The sequence below is a fragment of the Podarcis muralis genome, chromosome 6 (assembly GCF_964188315.1).
Source record: "Podarcis muralis chromosome 6, rPodMur119.hap1.1, whole genome shotgun sequence".
In the NCBI taxonomy this organism is placed as follows: Eukaryota; Metazoa; Chordata; class Lepidosauria; order Squamata; family Lacertidae; genus Podarcis; species Podarcis muralis.
This window is the reverse complement of record NC_135660.1, coordinates 53529722-53554895: the sequence shown is the minus strand read 5'-3', so window position 1 is coordinate 53554895 and position 25174 is coordinate 53529722. Positions and strand designations below refer to the sequence as shown.

The window sequence follows — 25174 nt, the reverse complement described above, 5'->3', positions numbered from 1 at the left end:
CAACTTGGACTGTCAATGGAACTTTTGCGATCAATGCCTCCAACATCTGCCAAGGCTATAATAAAACTAGGTTGTGGGACATTGAACTCCAGGAACTAGTAGCAGCAGCAGCAGCAGCAGAGAAAACATGTTCCCCTCTTTACTTTCAACTTTCTTGGGCACATGAAACTAATTATAATTATCTTGAATTTCTGCCAGGTTTAATTCAAACCCATTATACCTCCTTTAGGGTAGGTTCTCGGGAATGGTGGAAGGAGAAAGACCACCTGCTGGAAACTCTTACTCACATGGTTCTTAAATGTAAACTATATGATATGCTGATCTCTACCAGCAGTTTCTAGATCAACTCTGCACCCCCAAATGGAAACCAGAGTTGGAGGTCATACAAACACATTGCAGACGTCTGATCTCCCTGGAGACCTAGAGATGTAACGTTAGAGTTTTTCTCCTCTTTTCATTTGACAAATGTTCTGTGACATTGGGGAGGTGGTAATTCTGTATTGATTTACTATGGATGTTTGTATGTGATGCCAATAAAAGGTTTGATGATAATAATGATAACTCCAGACCAGTTTGTCTCAAAATATAAATTTAAGCTATATAAGAAAATACTCATCTGCCACAGGTTAGCCACAACAAACTGGCACCAAAAGGCTTATTTCATACGTTTTGTTTCAAATCAGTATTCCAGGTCTGAAATTACCCAAAGTGACAGAGATTCCCATTCATTTATTACATGTTATTTGACATCACCCCCACAGAGCCATCTCCAAGGAATTGAAGCTCCATAGTACAGACTCTGTGTCTGACTTTCAGAATGGTCAACCTTCAAGGCAACTTTGCAGGCAAGGGATTTTGGGGGAAATCCAGTGAGTATAAGAGTAGTGAAATTTCTCTTGTGAGATTCATACAAGCATATTGGCTTCATCTTAGTACTAGTGATAGGTGAAATCACTACAGATTAAACTGGATTGGCTCAAACATAATCTTCCCCCCAATTATTGTACCTTACACATTGCAGCAGAACAGTTGTAGTGGGAGAGACTGTGTGTTCCCTTTCCTCCTTCAGTTTGCCATCACTTCTTGCCTCTATTATTGGCTGCTTCTATTACATGTCGGAATATATAATCCTTACCTTGTATTTCAGGTGAGTATTGTATGCTTGCAAGACTAATATCTGTGAACCTAGAAATACAAATTTCAATGATACCACTAAACCAGACTTTACTCAGTTATCTGACCAGCTATCCAATGCATTGAGTACCACTGTATGAAATAGCACAAATCTGCTGTGTGCCAAAAGCTCTCTTTGAGTGAGTTCTTATTATATGCACAGAAGGCAACTTCTCCCGATATACACATTGTCATTTCAGTATGCATTGATGGCTGCCCACAAGAAAATATTGTGTAATATAGCTACGATTGAATTTTTATTGTGCATAAGGGATAAGAATTAGGAACAGAAAAGGGACTGCTTTGAGAATGTGGGAACCACTTATCAAAAATAAATAAATTGTGCAGTTGGGTTGCCTGAAGCTATAATAAGTGCTTTGTAAATATAGCATTAGCTTTGTCAAAACTATTGATCAGGGGTAGGGCATCTATGGCTCTCCAGATATCATCAACTCATACTTCCATCAGCCTCAACTAGGATGGCCAATAATCGAGGATGATGGGAGTTGTAGTTGAGAAAAACCTGAAGGGAAACAGGTCCCCCAACCATGACCAATTATATAGGGTATAGGGCGGTGTATAAATTGAAATAATAAATAATAATAATAATGATAATGATAATGCATCAAGGGTAGTCAATATAGTGCCCTCCATCTGCTTTGTGATACAACTTCCATCTGCCCTAACCACTAGTTATGTTGACTGAAGCTGATAGGAGTTGGAGTCTGCAATGTCTGGAGGGAGCCACATAGGCTATATCTGTGCTAAATAACCAGATGCAAAACTAGAGACAAATCTCTACTGTCCTGTAATTAATCTATGCATTTTCTGCTTCTACAAACCTACCAGCAACAGGGCTAGGATGAATGAAGCCAAAATTTAGCATCTTCTGCTTTTTAAAAAAACCAAACAGAAGACTGAATCATAATTCATGTTTCACTGCCAGAGAAAGAGATACCCAGAGCCTGAATGTGTCCACTGAACCAGGCAGCTGTGTTAAAAACCTGGTTTATAGTCTACTGGCTTTCTTTTCTCTCCATTTTCCCCTGAAGCTATAATTCAAAGTCACCTGGGCATCTATTGCTCTGAGTTGATTAGGCCCTAAGAATATGATGCTACTTGCTTTCAGTTAAAGGACATAATATACCATCTCTGCTAAGCCAAACATTTTGATGCACAGAATCATATCATATGCTATCAGTCGCTCTCACATGCATCACAGAAACCACAGTTTCTCCTGGCAGAACGTAGAGAGGTAAACATGAACGAAGCTGAATCTATGACCAGAAAATTGGATTGCGGGAGTTGTATAAAAAGGAAAGAAATAAGATCATTTAGGGATTCAAGGAATATTACAGACAACATTTCCTTTGTGAGACAGCCGTGGGTACTTCCCAATACCAGCTTGATGACAGCTACTTGACAACATTATCAACATTCAGAAGTCAGTAGGGCTTAGAAAGCCAAGTCTCTTGCCAACAAAATAAAAATTACAGCATCACAATGTACAAAGTTCCCACATTCAAGTTCATTTTTATTGGTGCATTACAGCATTTACATTTCCTTCACATTAAAAGCACAAAATTAAAAAGACACTGATCCACAAAAATGCCTTTTCCTCACCAACTTGCACTAGTAACTGCAGCTCTTCTGGATATTTCCGTAAGGTTTACATCATTACATCCTCAGTAAATTTTAATTACATTATAATCAAAAGCTTTTACATGGATTCTTTTATGGCCCTCAGTGTAATTACCTCCATTAAATACACTTCATTCTTTTGCCGCATTGCAAAGTCTCTCCCAACTATTTATCTAGCAGTATAGATATATTTTTGTGGCACTGAATGCCACATTCTATAATCTGGTTATCCGGGATTCATTTAATGGTTGGCAAGTCTTCTAATTATATCTTAAGGAAATGGGTGGAAATGGCTGGAGGAGGAAGGGATGTCTTCTTCCAAGACATGGTGAGTTCATACAGCATTCTGGAGGAGAGCCCATGTATTTCATTCATTTTTAAGAATTAGGCAGAACGAAATGCATTTAATGCATCACTTAGAAACATTCAGTCTTGTTGTGAGAGGAAACTAGGAAGGCAGCTTTGTTATGGAAGAGGGAACATTTATGAGGAAAATTAAGAATGATTGATGATACCTTAACATCATTATGTGAATCAAGCCAAGATCCAAATGCATACTGGAACAGTGGCTACATTCAAATCAGCAGAGTGAAGCTGCTCTACATAGTGACCAGGCCAATTTTGCCATTGACACTGCAAGCCACAGAAAAGAGCTTGGAATGGTACGGTGGAAGTCAAATGCTCTGCATAGTGAATTGTGGTGCACAAATGGCTTCCTACAAGAGGTTGCGTTCTTGCTTTTGAAATGGACACCATGTTCAGTTTGTTTCTGTAAACTGGGCCATCATGAGAAGTTTTTTCAAAAAAAACATATGGATTAAGCCAGAGCTTGAGGGCCACATTCACCGACCTGGGCAACTTTCTGGGGGCCACATATCAGTGGCAAAAGTGGTAAGAGCAACAAGCATGAATTTTACCTTCATACAGCATGCTAGCTTCTTCACACTAACACACCTCTCTCGATCCTCCATCAAGACGCATTATCAGAGTTCAATTACATATTTCAGCCAAGTCAAAACACTCAAGGAACATGCCTGGTGAGGCATGTGGCTTTGGGGATGTATGGCCTAGAGGGGGTCTCAAGGGCCACAGACAGAGAGGCCTAGATTGCTGCATTTGCCTCCTGGGCCTGAAGTTTCCCATACAGTCAACTTGACTTGGTAGCCTCCAAAACTCCACCTGGTTTAGAAACTCGAGATGTGCCAGTGCAGCAACTTTCAGTTTTTATCCCAAATATAGTGACATTGGTGGAGGGCATGTATGAGTAGTACAATAGCAGATTGGGGCCAGCCTCAAAGGAAACGAAGCAGGGAAAACAGACCTTTGGAGAGAAACCTTGTGCCTGATCTACTAGTCTCACCAGGATACCTGAAGGCACAGGAGCAGCTAAACCTCCTGGAAAGCTTTTTTAAGCCTAGGGCAACTTCAGCAACGCCTCCTGCTTAAAGGCCGGTTCCCATGACAAAGGCTTTGGGTGTTCTTCAGGACATTCCCACTGTCCCTCCTCCAACCACAGTTGGCACATATAACATACTAAGGTTTTGAACAGTTTGTTTCATGCATAGACAGATGTCTGAATAAAAAAATTAGAGCACCTCTATAACAGAATTCATTCTGTAAGAATTTTTTTCTCTCAAAAATATAGATCTAGGACCATTGTGAAAATTTCACTAGTAAGACAGTAAAGATAAGTGATTCAGAGTATATGTAAGTATCTGATCATTGGGGGAAATACTGCAAAACTTCCCAAACCCTATAAGGTAGGCAAAAGTTATGTCATTGCATATTCAGGAAAAGTGAATCCTGATACTATTCTGACTTTCCACCCATTCATAATTTCCTTTTCTCTCATACATACAGAGGTGTAAGATCCATATCTCCACAGTATATTTTACATCCCAATATATTTACATAAAACACACACACAGGAACACAAATGTCTCTTCCTATTAAATTCTACAGGGCTTTTAAAAGAATGTGATTCAAATTTATTGTATATTTTCAGTATATACAATCCTCATTTCGGGGATTTTTTTTTATTTTACTATGTGCAGTGGATCTATTTTAAAAAGGGGGGTTCATCTGTTCTCACCTCTGACCCAAAAAAATCATAGTTGTCAACCAACAATCACTTCCTTCAGGTAACCCCTGACCCCCCGCAAAAAAGGAAAAAATTGGCAAAGAAAATGTTCAGTTTTTATAGGGGGATGTGAACTTGTTAAATTACAGACTAGGCCAATGCATAGTCCATCAGGCACACATTAGGTGTAAGTATAGCTATGGTAGCAATCCCTTCCAGTTGAAAGCACCATAATGGGTAGCATTGATCAAAGCAGCCTCCGTTAGTCCAGCTAGCTGATCAAACCAAAAAATCCCATTGTCAGATTATTACATAAAACATCTTCTTCCCTAATACGCTTTTATAAAGATTTCAGCGGCATGTTTTTCTTTTCTGCCATCAAAAGGGACATGATTTCACTGCAGTATGACACTTGCACAAAGAATTAATGGAAGAAGAAGAAGAAATAAAGGAGGGAAAGATTAATGAATGTGCATATGCTACATAATTGCTCCGCTCCTATAAGGGTGGCAGAGACCTTCACCAATGCATCCCTAACTAGACTGGGGAAAAGATGCACAAGGCAGCAACCTAGACCACGTGGTTGTATTCATGTCCTGAGGCTGTGAGCATTGCTCCCAACACTGGGTGTGCAGTGTGCAATGAGGGACCGAAGAAAGAAAAATCTCCCTTGAGTCACCCTTGTTATTCACCACACCAAACAGTGGCCAATGACTTTGTGAGTTTTTGCTGAGATATCTGAAATCTGAAGAGGGGCTGATGGAATAATGAACAGGATATAAACCTTTTTGTCAGTAGATGCAGTCTTGTGCACGCCTGTGAAATATCACAGCAGGTTCACGAATCTGAGGTACAGCCTGAGGTACTTATCAAAATACAGTGGGCTAGTTCCTACTTCGAACACAGCCAACAACCTTGCATAAGCGAAAGGCTGCACACGAGTGAAGGGTCCCTATGGAGTTCACCAAAGCAGCATGCTCGGCTGGGAGTCCTCGCTTTTTGCCACAGACTTCTGAAATGAGGTTTACGATTGTTCACATATATGCCACTGAGTGCTGCCACACACACACACACACCCTCCCATGCATGCACTTGTAGTAATATAACAGCAGCCTCCCAAACAAGCATAGCTGTCAACTTTTCCCTTTTCTTGCGAGGAATCCTATTCGGAATAAGGGAATTTCCCTTTTAAAAAGGGAAAGGTTGACAGCTATGCAAACAAGGTACTTGGGAAAGTGCTAGATTCAGAATTGCATATGCAGAAGATAACACAAGTTAATATAGCGTTGGTGGGGACAGGGAGAGTCAATCTTCCCAAAAACAGATTGCCATGAATGGCAAACTATTAAAACCCCCAGCAAATAAACAAAAGAAGGAAAACCCATTAAACTAATGTGACTCTAGCTCACATATTCACAAAAATGTGTTGTTTTTTTCACCTTCACAATTCAGGATATTTTCGGTGTTAGGTTGTTTTGTTTTGTTACTTTAAAAAAAGGACTACAAGTTGCTGTTTGGCAATGAGTTATTCAGCTTGAATGTAAATTATGCTCTCAAGGGAAAGGGGAAAAAACGTTCCGCTAATGTGTTAATATTAAGAGTGTCCAAGTGATCCTATCAATATACGTTATTGCCAGCTGAGAGTTCCAAGGTCTTTGCATAACTGTGCTGTGGACATCTTGCTCAGGAATGACTGATGCCTGCAATCTTGGCCTCCTCCAGCTCTTGCTCTTTTGTATATTTAAAACCATCATTTCATTATAGTCAGCACAGAAGAACGCTGCCAGACTTGATGGGCGGCACAAAGATATTTGCACTGCTACATGTTAGACAACCGGGAGACACGCAGAATGCTCTTGTAACCACATACAGAGTTATGAGACATAAAAGAAATAAACCTTTTTGATACATGTTGAATGCCTTCGGAAAAGAAGGTGTGGTGTCAATCACAGCTCAGAATGCCTTTAACTTCTTAGCAGAAGATATTTAATCCCTTTGCAGTCGATATGGTCCATCCGAGTAAGAGTTGGTCCTGATCCGTGTTCTAGCTCAGCCACAGGTTCACTGGGTGGCCTTGAGCAACACATTCTCTTCCAGCCTCTGCCACCCATCTATAAAATGGGAATAATAATGACCTGCCTCAGACGGCTGTTGGTAAGTATGAATAAGCTAGCACTCTGCACGCTGAAGTGCCATGTAAATAGAGATTAGTAATCATGAGCGGCGTCTCACGGATCTTAGTTCTGTATTTGTCCCCTTAAACAATCATTGCTTTTGCATGGAACGGAGGGTGTGGGAAACACAGGACAGAGGAGTGTGAGGGGAAAGAAAAGGATATGGAAAAGTAAGGGAGGGGTATGGCAGAATCACAGCTGTTTAAGAGACATTTGTTATGCAGAGAGACCAGTTTGGATTGGCGGAATGTATGAAAGGGCTAGAAGTTCATCCTGCATGTGTATTAGTCATACCGGACCTTCTGTTATCCCTTCCAGAGGCAGGCTGGTTGCATTATCCACTGTGGGCGCCTCTTCTTTCTTCAGCACGGTCTGAGCAAGCAGACTGACGTAAGGCTTGTGACAAGACAGGTTACCCAACGGAGGGTAGTGTTGTCTGTAGCAAATGTAAGCAAACATGAGGCCGATGACCCCTCCGACAAAGGCATCTAGATGTGGGAGGGAAAGGAGAACAATATTTGCTAAAAAGTCTTATATTACTGTTAGAACTACAGGAAAGGGAGAGAACCCCCAAATTAGATACCGCATGAACTCACTACGGCCTTCCCACCCCTTCAGATAGGGGGATAGCGCATTTAGTGTGCAGAGGGTGGCTTGGTGGCTCTGCCCCACCACACCAGTGGGCACTGAACAATCTTCACGACAAAATAGCTTGTCTTCTTAAACTGGACTGCTGAAATGAAATCAGCTTGGAATGACCAGAGACTGATTTTAAAAAATGTAGAAGCTCACCTGGTTCCAGTCCTCAAAACAAAATCCTATGCTCTGCTCAGAGGCAACATGTCCGCACATTAAAATTAATTGTTTGATTAATGCCTTGCTCCTGTTGGAGCTTGGGGTCTAGTAAAACACAAGTGTCAGCCACCACCCCCACCCCCCGATTTGGTAGAAACTTTTCTGGTTTTAATGTTAGCTATCACCTAGGGTTTTTATTTTGAACATCTTGTTATATTCAGTAAGTCAACTGAAACAAGCAACACACATTAAGAAAAGTAGGAATCACACGTGTTTGATTTTGGTTAACCAACATGTTCTGGAATACAGTGGTGCCTCGCAAGATAAAATGAATCCGTTCCGCGAGTCTCTTCATCTTGCGGTTTTTTCGTCTTGCGAAGCATGGCTATTAGTGGCTTAGCGGCTATTAGCAGCTTAGCGGCTTTAAGAAAAAGGAAACAAACTCGCAAGAACTCGCAAGATGTTTCGTCTTGCGAAGCGAGCCCATAGGGAAATTCGTCTTGCGGAACGACTCAAAAAATGGAAAACCCTTTCGTCTAGCGAGTTTTTCGTCTTGCGAGGCATTTGTCTTGCGGGGCACCACTGTACTTTAGCTGCAAAATTCTTACACTTTAGTTTCGTTGGTCAACTTTCGATAGTCAGCAGAAGAAACTGTGCCCAGAGAATCCGTCTTCAGATATTTCTTTCCCTACAAGATTGATATTACATAGAGAAGGAAGCTCCCTGCCCCCAATGCCCTCCAGCGCTGTCCTCTACATATTAAAAGGCAAGCTTCTGCACAGTTACATTCAGTGTAACAGTGTGAATTACACTGTTACAAGAGCCTGTTACACTCATGTATGCTTCCTGCATATATTAGAGCCCCAATTTGCTGTATTTAAATATATAAGGATTCTAAAGCTGGGGTAGGCAACCCAATGTTGTGGACTTCAACTTCCAACATCCCTGACTCATGGCCAGGGTTGTTGTGGCTTATGGGGGTTGTAGTTCATAGCATCTGGAGAGCACTACAATAGCTTTCCCTGTTCTAAAACATGTAAGGAGCTTACACACGTGCAGCAGACTCCTCACTGCTGAAGTTCACACTCCAAATCTTGGCGGATGGCAACAGAGAGGCTGAAGAGAAACGAAACCCATAGAGGGTTCATATACAATTTCAGTGTGATTATTAGCAGTGGCAGAAGACTAATTTGGGGTTTATATCATGTTGTTATGAAGCCTATTATCTGGAAATGCTATCGCCCTGAAAATCGATTGCAAAGGTTAAGTGAGAATCACCACTCTGGTTAAACATATGATCTTTAATGACTAGTGCTGGTGCTAACAATTCCACATATTCACTTTAATAGTAACAACTACAATTGCCATGTGGATAGTATAATGACTTGAAAACACTTCATTATTAAAGCTGGTCTATGACAGTCATTCCATGCAGCAAAACCAGTTATCACATAAGTACAGTCGTACATTGGAAGCCAAATGGAAGCCGTCCCGGAAGTCCGTTCAACTTCCAAAACATTCGGAAACCAAAGTGCAGTTTCTGATTGGCTGTAGGAAGCTCCTGCAGCCAATCAGAAGCCACAGAAGCCCCATCAGACATTTGGTTTCCAAAAATAGTTTGCAAACCGGAACAGTCACTTCCGGGTTTAGAGCGTTTGGGAGCCAAAACGTTCGGGAACTAAGCTGTTCGAAAACCAAGGTGCGACTGTACTGGGTTATGCTGTTGCTATTACATTGGTGTTAAGTAAATGAAATTTGTGCCTTTTAAGACCAACCCAGGTAATTTCCAAGCAATTGTAATTTGAATAGATTTACAAGGTTGCATCCAACTTCAAACTTGTTCATTATTTGAAACGACTAGAGGAAACTAATACTTTGTTCTATCAAGCAATTAGAGCAAAACAACAACATGCCATGCTGAACAATACATATTTGTTTTAATTGATATTGATGACTAACACCCTCTCTCTGGGCATTATCACCCATTTGTTCCACCTTTATTAAACTCCTTTGCACCTATGTGTGCACTCAAATGAGGGGCTTCAGCTACTTATTGCTACTTTTATTATTTTTGACACAATAAAACCAGGACATTTAACCAAGATATTAGTGCTTGTTCTTGTTTCTTAATTGCATGACTGCTTTCCACAAGGAAATGCAAAAGAAATCTATTTAAATACATGGCTTCATGTTTATAGTCTTTACCCTCAGCCTTTTAAAAGTTCCTACACAGAATTTATAGTGCCCTGTCACTAAACAACCAAGATCTATTTATTTTTCTCCATTTGCATTCTGCACTCATTATAATTAGCATGCAGTACTTCTCCCCCATCCTCTATCAAGAGAATCTTCTTTCTTCCCTCCCATGAAAATAAATGGTGTCCCAAAGAAGATAAAACAAATTTAACACAAGCAAATATTGGATATCATCTTGTATTCAAGAGAGCTGTATGCATCTAAGGTTGCCAACGACAACCATATAGGAATGTGAAACAGTGAGCCCCAGGATACTTGAAGAATTACACTTGCACACACACACATTCACCTGTGCAACTAATAAAACAAGAGACATTTTGGGGGACACACATATAGAGCAACTATTTCATGCAATCAACTTAACACTAATGTGTAGGATAATCAGAAACCTAAGAACATAAGAAGAACTGCTGGATCTAATCCAGCAATTCCCTCACAGTGGCCAACCAGATACCCACGGAAAGCCAAGAGTTTAATTTGAACACCCTGATGAGCATGCTTTCCCCATCTTGCTTGAAAATACCTCATCTTGCACAGGTGTGTTTCCACTGTTACTTCAAGGGAAACCTGTGACTATTCCTCTTGAGTGAGAATCTTCTCTCGGCGTGAGCAAATATTTGCATGAATTTTATGTCAATTTGCTTTTTTTCAACATATCATTTTATGAGTAGTTAATGAATATTTTATAATTTTTATATAATCCACTTGGAGATTTTTGTCAATTAAGTTCTATATAAGACGTTAAAAACAAAAGCCTGAAAGCAGAAAGCTGAATGAAACCCCACTCTTCTCTCTCTTCTTTGTGGTGCTTCCATTAGCAGCTGGCAAACTAGAAAGCCATTTCCCCAATCCCCCACCTCAAATGGAAGGGCCTGTGACTTTGAACTTTTTGGAACTGCCTCAGAATTATTTTACTTTCTTTTTTTATCTCTCCAGTACGGAAATACACAAAGGATGTCACAAGGAATAGGCTGTTAGCCCAGATTTAATGCTTGACACTCAGTAGCCTTTTATCCATTATAATTATTTCTGTGTACCTTGTTGGGAAAATAAATTGCAGTCTTTTTTAAAGAAAAGAAAAGGAGGGTGGAAAACCTTGTTAAAAGTAATTACCGACCTGCTTGGAATTCATAATGGAGCAAGTTCATCTGCCATCGTTCCACCAGTATGCTATGCTTTCCCATTAGAGTGGAAAGGGGCTCGTCATATTAATTTAGTCAAACTTATATATGACTTTTTAGGTGTATGGCTGTCCTATTTGCCTTTCACATACAGTACCTGTGTCCCATATGTTATGCTGATCGTCCCTGTTTGTTCCCCACTGGGCAATAAAGGCTGTTATCACAAGTAATTCAGCACAATTGCCTGTCTCCTCTCATCATAAGAGACAATGACTGAGCAACAAAGCCTGTAGCTGCATTTTACTGAGTCATTTAAGTCTCCCCATTCTGGACGTGGTCCTTTTAGGTAAGTGCTAAGGCCACCTGCAGAAAAACATGTTGTTAATACAGTCCTTGGTTCCCATCAAAAAGCCAGCAGAGTTTTCCCAGTTCTACCTCCTTAAACTTCAAAGACAAGCATAGACAGCCGTAATGGACATAGCAGTAATCCCCTTGGGTACAGTGCATTTCCACCATACAGAAAACGCTCCTGTAATTATCTGCCTCACAGCACACATTTCATTCCATGAATAATTCTGGCTTTTGGCACAGCAGATTTCTTAAGCGCATACTTCTAGACTTACCTCTACAGCAGCCTTCGGAATAGTTTTGCCTTTTACACATATACATATGCATACGCACAGGTACACACACATACGCATTCTGAACACATCACATGCCCTGCATAGCAGATCAGGGGAAAGCATATTCTACAACATAATATCTATGAATTTGACAACACACTCTCAGGTCATGATATGAGGTTAAGAGAAGACTTCTTGTGTGAGTAGAATTCTGAAATAGTTTTCACTGAAAGAGCCTTCCAACACACCCTCTACGTGCTCATCCGGATGCAAGACCCACTGTATTCAATGGGTCTTTTTATAAACCTTTGGTGCATTTATTAGGGAGTTGCAGGACTGTTATCTGACTACCTTTAAACAAACTGGGTTTCTTCTCCTTTTTCTATATTATCTTAAAATGAAACCTTAAAGCTATTAAAGGATTCATTTTCAATGACTCAGAGCTGGATCAAAACACCAGATGATAAAATGATTCAATCCCTTGTCAAAAACAGAGGATAATCTACTCCCAGACCTTCAAAGTTTAAGATAGGTTATCAAAAAATTGAATTAATAGGCAACACCCAAAATGTAGAGAACGTAGACATTCAGACACAAATGCTGACTATAGCAAATGGTTTTTGTGTGTCTGAAAATAGTTATACATTTCCCCACTTCTTGAAAAAAACACCAGTGTATGCTGACAAATCACATTTAGGAGTCTATTAACAGCCATCTGTTTATTTCTAAGATTCTGGGCTTAAGATTCATCTGGGATGCTAATGTTCATATGAATGTAAACATTCACTATATTTTGGATTCACTGTGTTAATGTTATATCATCTATAGCATGATGTTACAAATACAGTATTTATCTATATAGTTAACTACAGATCTAATCTACAGTGATTCTGCTTTCTGCAGTAGAGGAAGCATCCTGAAAATACAGTTAAGCATATGATGCCTGGATATAACACTTGATGATGTAAATCAAATACATGCATGCCTGTACCTCAAATCAGTACCTACCAGTATCTATAGTAAAACATAACACAAAAATGGACACATGTAGGCTCAGTAAACGAACAGTTAGAGTGGACCATCATTTCTTTCTACTTTATTACGTAAATTAAAAAAAATATTTCCAAAGGAATACCCTGGGGTCAGAAAATTTGTAAGGTGGAATGGGGGACAGCTTGGACCCTTGCCAACTCTGTTCTGTTTTACACTGGCTAAACTAATTGCTGACCTGTAGCCAGAGATCTAGCTTCCAATTGGTAGCCAGAGATCTTGTGAGTAAATTGCTGTTTATGGGATGCCCACTGCCATCAATACCAATTTCCCTTCCAACCTACGTTTCCTTCTTTCCTTGGAAAATCTGTTCCAGAGGATTGGGAGAGCCCCCAGAGTCACAAGAGAAGTGGCATGGGGAAGAGGAAATTGGCAAAAATGTTCCACAAGCCAGAGCCTCAGCTGGATTATTCATGGAAGAGCAACTCTGAAATTGGAGCAGATGTCACTTACAAGCCTACAATTACAAAAATGAACTGGGTCAAAAAGCCTTAACTAATTACCTCTGCCCTGTATTTCATTTAAAAGATTTATTGTATTATTTTTTTTTAAAAAAAAAGCCTATGTGTGGATACTGAATCAGAGCAGTGATCTGTCTTTCCCCTTACTGTACATGGATAAGAATCACTATAGCAGACAAAGAGCATGGACAACTGACATAAGGAGGAGATTCCCATGGCTCACCTTGCCAATGATGCTTGTAATCGCACATGCGTGACAGAGCGATCATCATGGCGCAATACAGAGGTAGAATCGCTGCACAGAGCCGCCAGCTTCTCCCACGGCCTTTCTCGGTAAAGCAATGCAACTTCCCAGCCAAGTAGAAGGTGGTGAAGCCAAGGCCTGAAAATGCAACTGCCAAAGGAAAAAGAAAATGTAGAACCAGGTAGCAGATGAGAGTTAGCAGAATGATACAAAGAGGCTGCTTAGAGAGTTGTGCATCTAGAAATCCAATCCTTTTGCTGCAAGGAAGCAACAGCTAATGATGAGATCTTAAGCTCACAGTGCATCATCGTTAAGGATCTCTTGTGATTTCCAACAACTGGTATTCAGAGGCATTTTTCTGTATCTGCTCTCATACGACTTATTAGAGACTTACATTTTCTCCATCTTTTTTATCTACAACAACCCCTAGGTACATTCTAGTTTCTTCCTGTTTTATTGCAATAAAGATTCACCTCCATATCAATACCAGCATTGCTTAATTCACCTCTCCCCCCCCCCCCATGATACATCATGACACATTTCAATCATTTGTGAATATTTACATAATGTTACTCTGGTAAACATTATGTAAATATTCATAAATGGCTGATATATATCAAGATGCACACGTAATTGGCTTTAGGTAATGTGCGATGCTGACATTATTTATTTATTTTAAAGATGTCCCTACCATCTTTCTTTTTAAAAAATGTCAAAGTGGTTCACTTACTTTTTTAAAAAAACAACACCACACACACATAAAAATAGGAAAAAAACAAGCAATACAGCATCAGTTATAAACCAATGCAAATCTCTGTAAGCTGGTAGTAATGACCAGTGAAGGCCTGGGAGAATAAATAATTTTTTTAGCAGGTTCTGAAAGCAAGGCACCATTGGTGCCTGCTTTCTTTCAGAGGGGAGGTTGTTCAATACAGTGGTACCTCGGGTTACATATGCTTCAGGTTACATACGCTTCAGGTTACAGACTCCGCTAACCCATAAATATTACCTCAGGTTAAGAACTTTGCTTCAGGATAAGAACAGAAATTGGGCGGCGGCGGCACAGCAGCAGCATGAGGCCCCATTAGCTAAAGTGGTGCTTCAGGTTAAGAACAGTTTCAGGTTAAGAACAGACCTCCGGAACGAATTAAGTACTTAACCCGAGGTACCACTGTACACTGGACTTCACCAAAACAAAAAGGCCTTGCCTCTGCTTGCTGTGAGCTGGATCTCATCAGGATGGACCTCAGCAGGTTGTTTTGGAGCTATTTTTAAGGAAAATCGGCAAAAACAAGACTGCCAACATGGGTTGCCATATGTCCGGACATTTTCCCTGATTTCTGCCCAGATACTGTATCCAACTGCAGTATTCTGTGGTTGTCTGGGAAATTCCAGACGCATGGCAACCCTCCAAGGGCCTCATTAGAAGATCTTAGTGAAAGAGCAGGTCAATATGGAAGAGGGCCAGTAATCAATGGTGGGCTGGGATGGCAACTCTTGGTGGGGTGAGCTAGCACCTTATTGGCTCCACCGGTGCATTTGCACAGCAAAGCTACTTGCCACTTTTCCTCTTCCAGCTGCTGGTAATTCAGGTGGGCATCTACACTCCACTCCACCCTAGTATCCACTACTGGAGAAGGCATTTCCTCAGATAAACTGCTTTAATCTTTATAGGTCAGTACCAACACATTAAACCTGACTGTGGACAGCAAACTGGCAGCCAGCGCAGTTCTTTTAAAAGCGGTGTCTCAGGATCAGGCAAGTAACTTCACTTAGCAACCTAGCCACTCCATTCTGCACCAACAGCAGCTTCTAGACCAGTCTTTAGGCCAGATCCTTTTGTTGTGCCTGGTTTGTAATGCCTTGTCCTCAGGTTATTCAGGTTGGCTCTGGTGTGTCTATAAAAGGAATTCCAAGGGTCCTGGGATAACCGGTGAGGATTCCCATCTCTAATTAAGGGGTTCCATTGCCAAAGGTGGGAATCAAGATATGAAAAATAAATGCAATTTCTCACTTGATTCAAAGGCATTGCTTACAGGGTGCTCTCTGGCTATCCAAGTAAGTGGAAGTTGTGTTTACACATAGAGCATGTGAGATAATTTAAATGGAATAGCTACTGTTATTGCTCGCAAAGCACTTAAAGAAAAATCCCCATTAAATTCAAGTTCAAATATAATAATTTACACATTTGATTTCTATAAACTTGCCACAGGCCTCCACTTGTCCCACTGTATGTACCTTCCCATACAAAATGGGGAAAAAATTATAATTACTTCAGTGCAAGACAGATAAAGATGCAATTTTAGCTGAAATTATAATAGTTGTTTTTTTAAGCATGCTCTAATTTGAAGCCTGCAAGCGTTTGTGCACAATTACTAAAGAGCTGCTTTTTGCCTTTAATCACACCAATACATCACCTCTTTGAAACAAAAACAACGGGGGAGCCCAGATAGCAAATTCTCTCATGATGATTTCAGAAAAGTCTTGCAAAGATGCACCCGCAGCCCAGTGTAGTGCAAGGAAGGCAGTTAGTGGAAGTAGCAAAATGCATAGACCACATCAACAGCTGATTTACATGAAGGCATATAGGAATTATAAGATAAAACCTAGGGGGAGCACTGGTGAATAGATTGTCCCTTGAACACAAGCTGTCAGTTTTCAAAACCACAATTTAAGTTAGAGCAATTACTGAAAACCCCTCTTGTTATTAATTGCCATTAATTTGATTTTAATTTGATTTAATTAATTTTATAATGAATGTATTTTGATTGTTGTTAGCCGCCCTGAGCCCAGCTTCGGCTGGGGAGGGCGGGATATAAATAAAATTTATTATTATTATTATTATTAGGGGTTTGCCCCACCTCTGAAAAGATCTGTGGGAAATGCACAGTGCTAAATGTAGCATAAACTTCATCATGCAAGCCTATTCTCATGAGATTGTTTCACGTGAACACTTCCAAAGGGGTCAGGAAAGTGGGTGAATCTTTTCTGTGGTATGACACTTCTTTGGTATAACGTCTTCTTTCATTTAGCATCAATGAAGGTCAATTTCTACACAGAAAAAGAATCAGCAGCTGCAATTTCCATCGGGACGGCAGCTCCTTACAGTTTTATAGTTATGCCTTGTCTAAAGATAAAACACCTCTCTCAATCAGCCTCCCAACTGAACTTGCCATCGATTTGAATCTGTGATTAAAAATGCATTTGTTTTGAGAGATGAAATGTGCCAAAAGCTTCAAAAGCAAATGCCATTTTGGCCTTTGTTTTCAGAAGCAATGCATGCAAGATAAGAGGGTTAACAAAACTCCAGTACTCAATAATTATGCCTTTGTAGAAGTACAATGCCCATTCTTGGCTACTGGCAATTTAGGGAAAGTTTAAGTGAATGGAAGCAAATGGAGAAGGAAGCAAATGGTATCCTATTGGTTACTAATTCCTTTGTATTTGGTGCTGTGGGTTAAACCACAGAGTCTAGGACTTGCCGATTAGAAGGTCGGCAGTTCGAATCCCCGCAATGGGGTGAGCTCCCATTGCTCGGTCCCTGCTCCTGCCAACCTAGCAGTTTGAAAGCACATCAAAGTGCAAGTAGATAAATAAGTACCGCTCCGGTGGGAAGGTAAACGGCGTTTCCGTGTGCTGCTCTGGTTCGCCAGAAGCAGCTTAGTCATGCTGGCCACATGACCCGGAAGCTGTACACCGGCTCCCACGGCCAATAAAGCGAGATGAGCACCGCAACCCCAGAGTCGGTCACGACTGGACCTAATGGTCAGGGGTCCCTTTACCTTTACCTTTAATGGAGTTGGGCAGGGAAGATCTGGATTACAATCAGCCATTTGCCTAGCTAAAACACTCCTGGTATAACAAAGCATAGTATATTAAACCCACTCTCCCGTTCTGCTTTCCGTGCTTCCTCCTCCCCTCTACTCTCTCATGCAAAATAAATAAATAAGCCACAGTTTCCGATTACATCAGAACTGAGAAACTGTGGTTCAGTCTCTGACTACAAGCCAGGATATCAAACTGGGCTCTGATTGTTGCTTGATATCCTGGTTTGTAGTCAGAGATAAAACCAGGAGATCCCCAGCCACATTTGCAATGTGTATCCCTGGTATTAAAATGAATGGGGTGGAATAATGTAATGACATCATAACATGTCATTTACATAATTCCTTGCGTAAATTATGTAAGCTCACACCCTCCAACATTTCTCCAATGAAATAATAATAATAATAATAATAATAATAATAATAATAATAATTTATTATTTGTACCCCGCCCATCTGGCTGGGTTTCCCCAGCCACTCTGGGCGGCTTCCAACAAAGATAAAAAATACACTAAAATGTCACATATTAAAAACTTCCCTGAACAGGGCGTCCCATCCATAATGATAATTTTACTATTTACACCCCCCTCCAACATCTTACTGGAGTAGAATCTACACACATAAAAAAACGCTGTGCTTTTTAAAGAAATGTTTTGAAAAATACATTGAATTTGGCATAGCCAAATGTCACATTTGTATATTGCACTTTACAACACATTTAAAACATTTTATTTGAAGCTATATAGCTGAGTCCTGGGTTGCCCCAGCCACTCTGGGTAGCTTCAAACACATATAGAAACATAATAAAACATTTAATGTTTTAAAAAACCTTCCCAATACAGGATTGCCTTCAGATGACTTGGGGGTTGGATAACTCCATACCCTCCAACATTTATTCAATGAAAATAGGGACACTCTAAGGAAAAGTGGGACATTCCAGAATCAAATGAGAAACCAGGATGGCTTCTCTAAATCAGGGACATCCCTGGAAAACAGGGACACTTGGAGGATCTGTATGCTATGCAATTTCATCACAGAGGACAGGCAGGCAAGTAATGTAGTGTTTGGTCGAAGATGAACTGCAACAGAATGGAAACAGTGCTGCATGCAATGAATACAGGGTAGGACAGATAATTAGGCCTTCTTACATTTTTATATGCAATAAATAAATATGAATGATTTCTATTCATAAGAGGGTTTGGTTGCCGGCACACAGCTGAGGTCAAAGCATGATAAGTAATATTTTTGCTGGCAACTAACTTTTATGGTCTTATGTAAAAGGATTAATGTTTTGTTACACAAAATCTTAGTAATACTTCCAATTGAGTGTCAGTGGTGAGAAGATATCGTGTCTCATGTAGAAGGGGAGACGGGAATCTTGTGCAGGGGTGCAGAGAATGACTGTCACATTTGGGGTACCTGCCACAAAGCTGTCTCAGGGAAGGGTATTGTAAAATAGTGATGAAAATGGTAAAATAGCTTACAAGTCATTTTAATAATCTAAATGGGCACTTGAAGATGATAGACAGATGACAGATAGATAGAAGATAGATAGATGATAGATAGATGATAGATAGATAGAAGATAGATAGATGATAGATAGATGATAGATAGATAGATAGATAGATAGATAGATAGATAGATAGATAGATGATAGATAGATAGATAGATATAGATATAGATGATAGATATAGATGATAGATATATAGATAGATTAGATAGATAGATGATAGATAGATAGATAGATAGATAGATAGATAGATAGATAGATAGATAGATATAGATAGATAGATAGATAGATAGATAGATAGATAGATAGATGATATAGATAGATAGATAGATAGAGAGAGAGAGAGAGAGAGAGATAATAGATAGATAGATGATAGAGAGAGAGAGAGAGAGAGAGAGATGATAGATAGATAAATAGATGATAGATAGATAGATAGACAGATAGATGATAGATAGATAGATGATAGATAGATAGATGATAGATGATAGATAGATAGATAGATAGATAGATAGATAGATAGATAGATGATAGATATAGCTAGAATCATTATGAGTTTTCCTCCAGCCTCATAGGAACCAGAGATAATAGGCAGCTTCCTTGATGTTTAGCTTTTGCAGAACGGATAGTCTCAGGAGGGTTCCCAGAGTATGAGATATTATTTTTTCCTTTTAACTACACAAAGGCAACATGAAAAAGGCACAAATTATCACATCCACAGGGTTTCCAGGCCTTATTTTAGGAAAAAAAGGAGGCAGGCTTTAATGCTTTTCCCCCCTTTGAGAAGAGAACAAATGTAATTGGGGGTAAGGGGCAAAAGGCTGTGAAACAAATCAGACTGAAATGTATTACGATGGAATCAAACAGACTATGTGGAGCTGTTAATGTCATATGTGAAGTAGAATTTGTTCCTATAACTAAGAATTGTTTAGGAATGGAGTTGTGTGTGTTTTTTAATTTGTTTGGTTTTTATTTAAGAGAACTGACCTAATTCACACCTCCTAGACTAAGCATTGGGGTTTTTTGTATGAATGGTATAACAAATAGTTCAGTGTTGAGTTTGCTGGGAATGACATTTCAGGGCTCTTTACGACATTTCAGTGTCCCCACATTGTGTTTTGTATAGTTGTAATGTTTTAATGCCATTTGATGCTGGTATGTTAGAGGGAAAGCACTTGTGATGTTGTCCACCTATGAAATGGAGTCTAATCTAGCTGTTACAATCAATATAGCTCTTTCCTCCTCCCTTTATTAAGTATTATCTTTTGGCTGTGTGAAAACTGGTAAATAATAGAAAGAACATGATAGGATTGAACCAGAAGGTGGATACCTAGCAAACTCTGCCTTAAATTGTTAAGCTTATTCCTTTAAGGTGAAGGGGATGAGGGCAAATATTGACACTTACAGTCCTGAGTACCATCAAATCTTTCCTGTCACGTGGAGCTGCTACTCTTGTGCAAGATGACTAATCAAGGGAGCCCTGCTGTGTTGTGTGGCTATGAAACTAAATGCAATTTTTGCCAGCCCTAGCCTTTCTAGTGAAATATTTATTGTTAAGATTGATTTTCCCAGCTGTGCAACCATCCAAAATTGGGTTATTTATCCAACAACCAGTGCACAAACTGTTAGTAGAAAAGAAAAGAAATGTACCGTAATTATCAGCAGTTTGAAAGCTCTCCAGTCTTGAGATGCATATGGATTTTGAAATTCTCGAATAGCTGTGCATTGTCTGTAAACTAATTCTCAGTTTGATAAGGTGAGGGTGTAATTAGTAAAATAAATAGGAATGGTAACATTATGTCCTAAGGACTTGGGGATGCTGTTTCCTCTGCCACAAATTAGCTTTGCTTCTTCCAATACTATACTTTGTTTTGCTACACTCTATACATTGTGAGGTGATCAGCCTGTGGCCACAATGTAATAGGGGCTTATGGCACACCTGCATAGTTGCAAAAGGATCCAGAGGATGAGTCATGGCATACAGAAGCCAGCCTCCCTCTCTCATATGCAACATACTTCTGCCAGGTACCTGGCTCAATAGTACAGCTGATTCTCAATAGCACAACTGATCTGCATTTTCAAGATGGAAAGGTGGTATGGCATTTTTCTACTAGGACCCTGCATGTACCCCATGATTAACCTTGTATCCATAATTGTGTTGTTAAAACAGTCCCATAGTTTTCTCAGTCTGTCCTCGGTTCACTATGATTTGTGATTTGAGCTCCAATTCACTCTGCGTAAATCAAAGCTCTGTGTTTCACATTCATTCTTGGGGGAAATCTAAAAATGAATATAATTTTTTTCCCTTTGGGCAGAAGCGTATTAAATTTGCAGGCACAGAAACTCCTACAGTGTGTGTTAAACCTGATGGCACAAAAAATGCTTTTGTGAAAATGGTCAAAGGCCCCTAAGGATGCTAGCTCAATTCATATGTAATGGCAAGTATGGTTTGACTGGTGGTACCACCAGAATATTAGACATGCATGTTTTCCTCTTCCTCCCCACATCATGCACTCTTGATTTGCTCCCTCACTTCCTTGGTTGAGGAAATTTATGCTCTGCCATTACATTTGAACTAGGGAAACTATGGTTTCTGCAAACTAGGAAGTATGGGAAGGAACTAGAATATGCAAAGAGAGGGAGCGTACAAGCCCGGATGTGGGAAATAGCAAAACCATAGCTTGCAATTATGTGAGAATCAAACCACTATTTGATTGGTTTCATGAAGGACAAGGAGGAAGAAGCTTAGGCATGGAAATGTAGTGCTCAGTAGAGTGAAAAGGAAGCGGGAGGCAAAGGGAAGTATTGGGGGATTTGATGTGGTTGAATTGAGATAGGTTATGTACAGTCTGACCAAAATTATCTCATTATCTTATTTTCTCAGCAATTTCTTTCCACAATGATTAAGGAAAATGAAAAGCCATTTGAGGATAGGTCATGAAGAAAGCACATTCAGTAATCCTATTAACCAAGGAGATACTCAAGCAAAGTATATATTTTTAAAATGCAAAGTATAAATTCATCACCTCCATCCAACCATGCAGACACAAACACACACACAATTCTAATACACCTATACAAGCTAACAAATAAAGCTGGAAAACATCATATTAAAGTACTTTAAACAAGGTTTACATTCTACTTTTGCTCCATTATCAACTGCCTTTCCCCCTAGTTGTGAAGAATTAATATTCTGAGATGGTCCATGTAATGATTTGACATACTACAACTCAAGTGAAAACAGGAGGAAATGAAATAGCAAACAATCATCAGAAAGTTTGTCAGGCTTTGATAAATCTACCATTAACATAAGCTCACCGTTTTCAAACCTTGATACTAGGAATACACCTATTCCAAGTCCATTCATCTTGGTGGATCTTGGGTTTGGTGCTAATAGGAAAATAAGAACCCTTGTACCAAGTGGGACTTACTTCTGAGTAAACACACTTGTGTTTTACATACTGTAGTGAACACTTAAGTCTATTGCACTATGTGTAATTGTCATTTGAAGAGGGTTCATGTTGAATGTATGGGAAAATAACCTGCAAGCCAACGATCTCCATTTCCTTTTGTCTGCAAGCTCATCAATAGCTCTGTCTTAAAAAAGAAGAAGAAGAAGACGAAAAATCCCCACAGAAGTATGGCTCATTGCATGATCTCCACATGAGGGAGGGCCAAAGCAATTTTTCTCCTCAAAGAGGTCCCCTATCTTTTCAATGCTGAGAAACATTCCATCAACCCACCATAGGCGGAGGTGAAGCAGTGCACATTCATTTCACGCAGGTTCCCACGGTGAAGTAATACAAAACAGTATTTATCGTCTGCTTTGTAATAATTTAAGGGGCAGAAATTCACTGGGGGAGTTCACTGCTCTCTCCGCTTAGGACTCTGCAGTATGTCAGCAGCAATGCCAACCCTGACAAACACTGGAAATATTACAGAGTTTACTTTCTCTAGGCCTTTTGAAGCTATAAGTAAATGCTGCAGAGATAGAGGAAACAAAGCAACTGGGGCAGATCATTCCATAAACACTGTTCTTCTGTGGTGCCTGGCAAAGATGATAACAGACCGGCTTTCCTCTAGGCTGCTGAAGCCCATGGAAGACAGCAAGATGAAAGAGAAACCATAAAATATTTGAATATAATATGAATTATAAATATTTAAATCATGTAAAATGATTCAATAGACTTAAAAAAAAAGAACATAAGAAAAGCCTGCTGAATCAGGCCAATGGTCCATCTAAGCTAGTATCCTGCTCTCACAGTGGCCAACCAGATGCCTGTGGGAAACCAGCAAGCAAAATTTGAGCACAACGGCATTCCCCGTCTTCTGGTTTCCAGCAACTGGCATTCAGAAACATTGCTGCCTCCAACTGTGGAGGCAGAACATAGCCATCATGGCCATGACTCTTGCCTCGGTGAATGTGTCTATTCCTCTTTTAAAGCCATCTAGGTTGGTTGCCATCACTGCCTTCAGTAGAAGTTCCATATGCACTGAGTGAAATGCTTTTATCGGTTCTGAATCTTCCATCATTCAGCTTCACTGGATGTCCACAAGGGGTTAAATTCATTGGATGTCCACATTAAGAAATACCTAAGCAGCCTTCCGGGACGCGGGTGGCACTGTGGTCTAAACCCCAGAGCCTAGGGCTTGCCGATCAGAAGGTCGGCGGTTCGAATCCCCGCAACGGAGTGAGCTCCCGTTGCTCGGTCCCTGCTCCTGTCAACCTAGCAGTTCGAAAGCACGTCAAAGTGCAGGTAGATAAATAGGTACCGCTCCGGCGGGAAGATAAACGGCGTTTCCGTGTGCTGCTCTGGTTCGCCAGAAGCGGCTTAGTCATGCTGGCCACATGACCCGGAAGCTGTACGCTGGCTCCCTCGGCCAATAAAGCAAGATGAGCGCCGCAACCCCAGAGTCAGTCATGACTGGACCTAATGGTCAGGGTTCCCTTTACCTTTAAGCAGCCTTCCCAACCTGGTGTTCTCCAGATGTTTTGGACAACAGCCAACAACATCCCTGACCATTGGCACTGCTGGCTGGGGCTGACAGAAGCAGTAGTTAAAAACATTCAGAGTGCACATGGATCTGTAAAAATTGTGAAAGGCTGAACCTAAAGCTCAATTGTTTATCAGTCCTCCCAACCTATCTGGTTGCAATGGTGGAAAGCGGGCAACAGGTTCATGCCTTGTGGAACAATTGTCTAGCATTATGGTATGGAAAGGACTCCCATCTGCTTAGAACCCTCTCGACATGGACCTACCTTTCAATAAACCCCTGAACATGGGTGAGCATTCTGAGGTACAGCCTAGGGCACACTCTAATCTAGGCAGGGTTGTTGGGACTAAAACTTCATCCATGTAATAAAGCGTTATAGCCAAACTCCTCTGTGGTTGTTCATTTACAGGGGAAGATCAGTCATGGCAAAAAAACAACAACTAATTTTCAGGGAAGCTTGGTCATCATGACTGATTGTCTAATTAAGGAACACCTAATAAACAAGCCTCATCTTCTTCACTTAGAAAAGTGGTTTGGTATGATTGTAGCATGCAAACTTGGAGTGAATTTTCATTGATTGATTTGCACTTTTCGTATCTAGAATGTGCAAAGCACAAGCTTTTTAGACTGATGAATTAAACCTCAATGGGTGGTATTCTGTGCTAGTCCTGCTCAGAGTAGCCCTACTAAAGTTAATGAGCATGACTAACTTGGGTTTATTAATTTCAGTGGGTCTACTCTGAATAGGGCTTAGATACAACCCAAATACAACTAATATGTGCATGCAGCATTTTTTGTATAAAATGAAACAAAAATCGTATTCTGATTTTAATACTGCAAAGCAACATGTATGACAAATTAGCTCTTTCTGTATACAGTTGTCACAGAATGTCTTAGCTTGAGGCAGCAGATGGTAAATATTCATGTGTTGATTTCGTTGTGAGACAGATATGTCTCCGAAGAGTCTTAACTCAGATTTGAGCTGGCTCTTCCCTTTAACATGTTACTTTTTTAGATCACAGAGGCCACAGAACAGGGGAAAGATTGGGAAGCTTAAGCAAAAAAGAAAGTAAAGCAGTGATCATTTTCCTCTCCCACAGGCATTGTAAGATGTGAATGCATCCTCTCTCTCTCTCTCTCTCTCTCTCTCTCTCTCTCTGAGAGAATTCTGGAAGAAAATAATTCAGGGTGAATATTTATTATTTATAAAGCACCAGAAGTGCGCCAGGT

General features: G+C 40.2%; 1 protein-coding gene across 1 annotated transcript in view; it reads right to left on the bottom strand.

Moving 5' to 3' along the window:
* Positions 1 to 2695: 2695 nt before the first annotated feature.
* The window catches only part of PLPP4 (phospholipid phosphatase 4), an 85905-nt gene continuing 63426 nt past the window's right edge, over positions 2696 to 25174 (bottom strand). Inside the window, exons 6-7 of the mRNA XM_077930289.1 lie at positions 13598 to 13768; positions 2696 to 7556 (exon numbers count right to left, since the gene is read on the bottom strand). Coding sequence (XP_077786415.1) covers positions 7357 to 7556; positions 13598 to 13768 — 371 coding nt within the window. The 3' untranslated portion in view covers positions 2696 to 7356. The remainder of the gene's footprint in view (positions 7557 to 13597; positions 13769 to 25174) is intronic.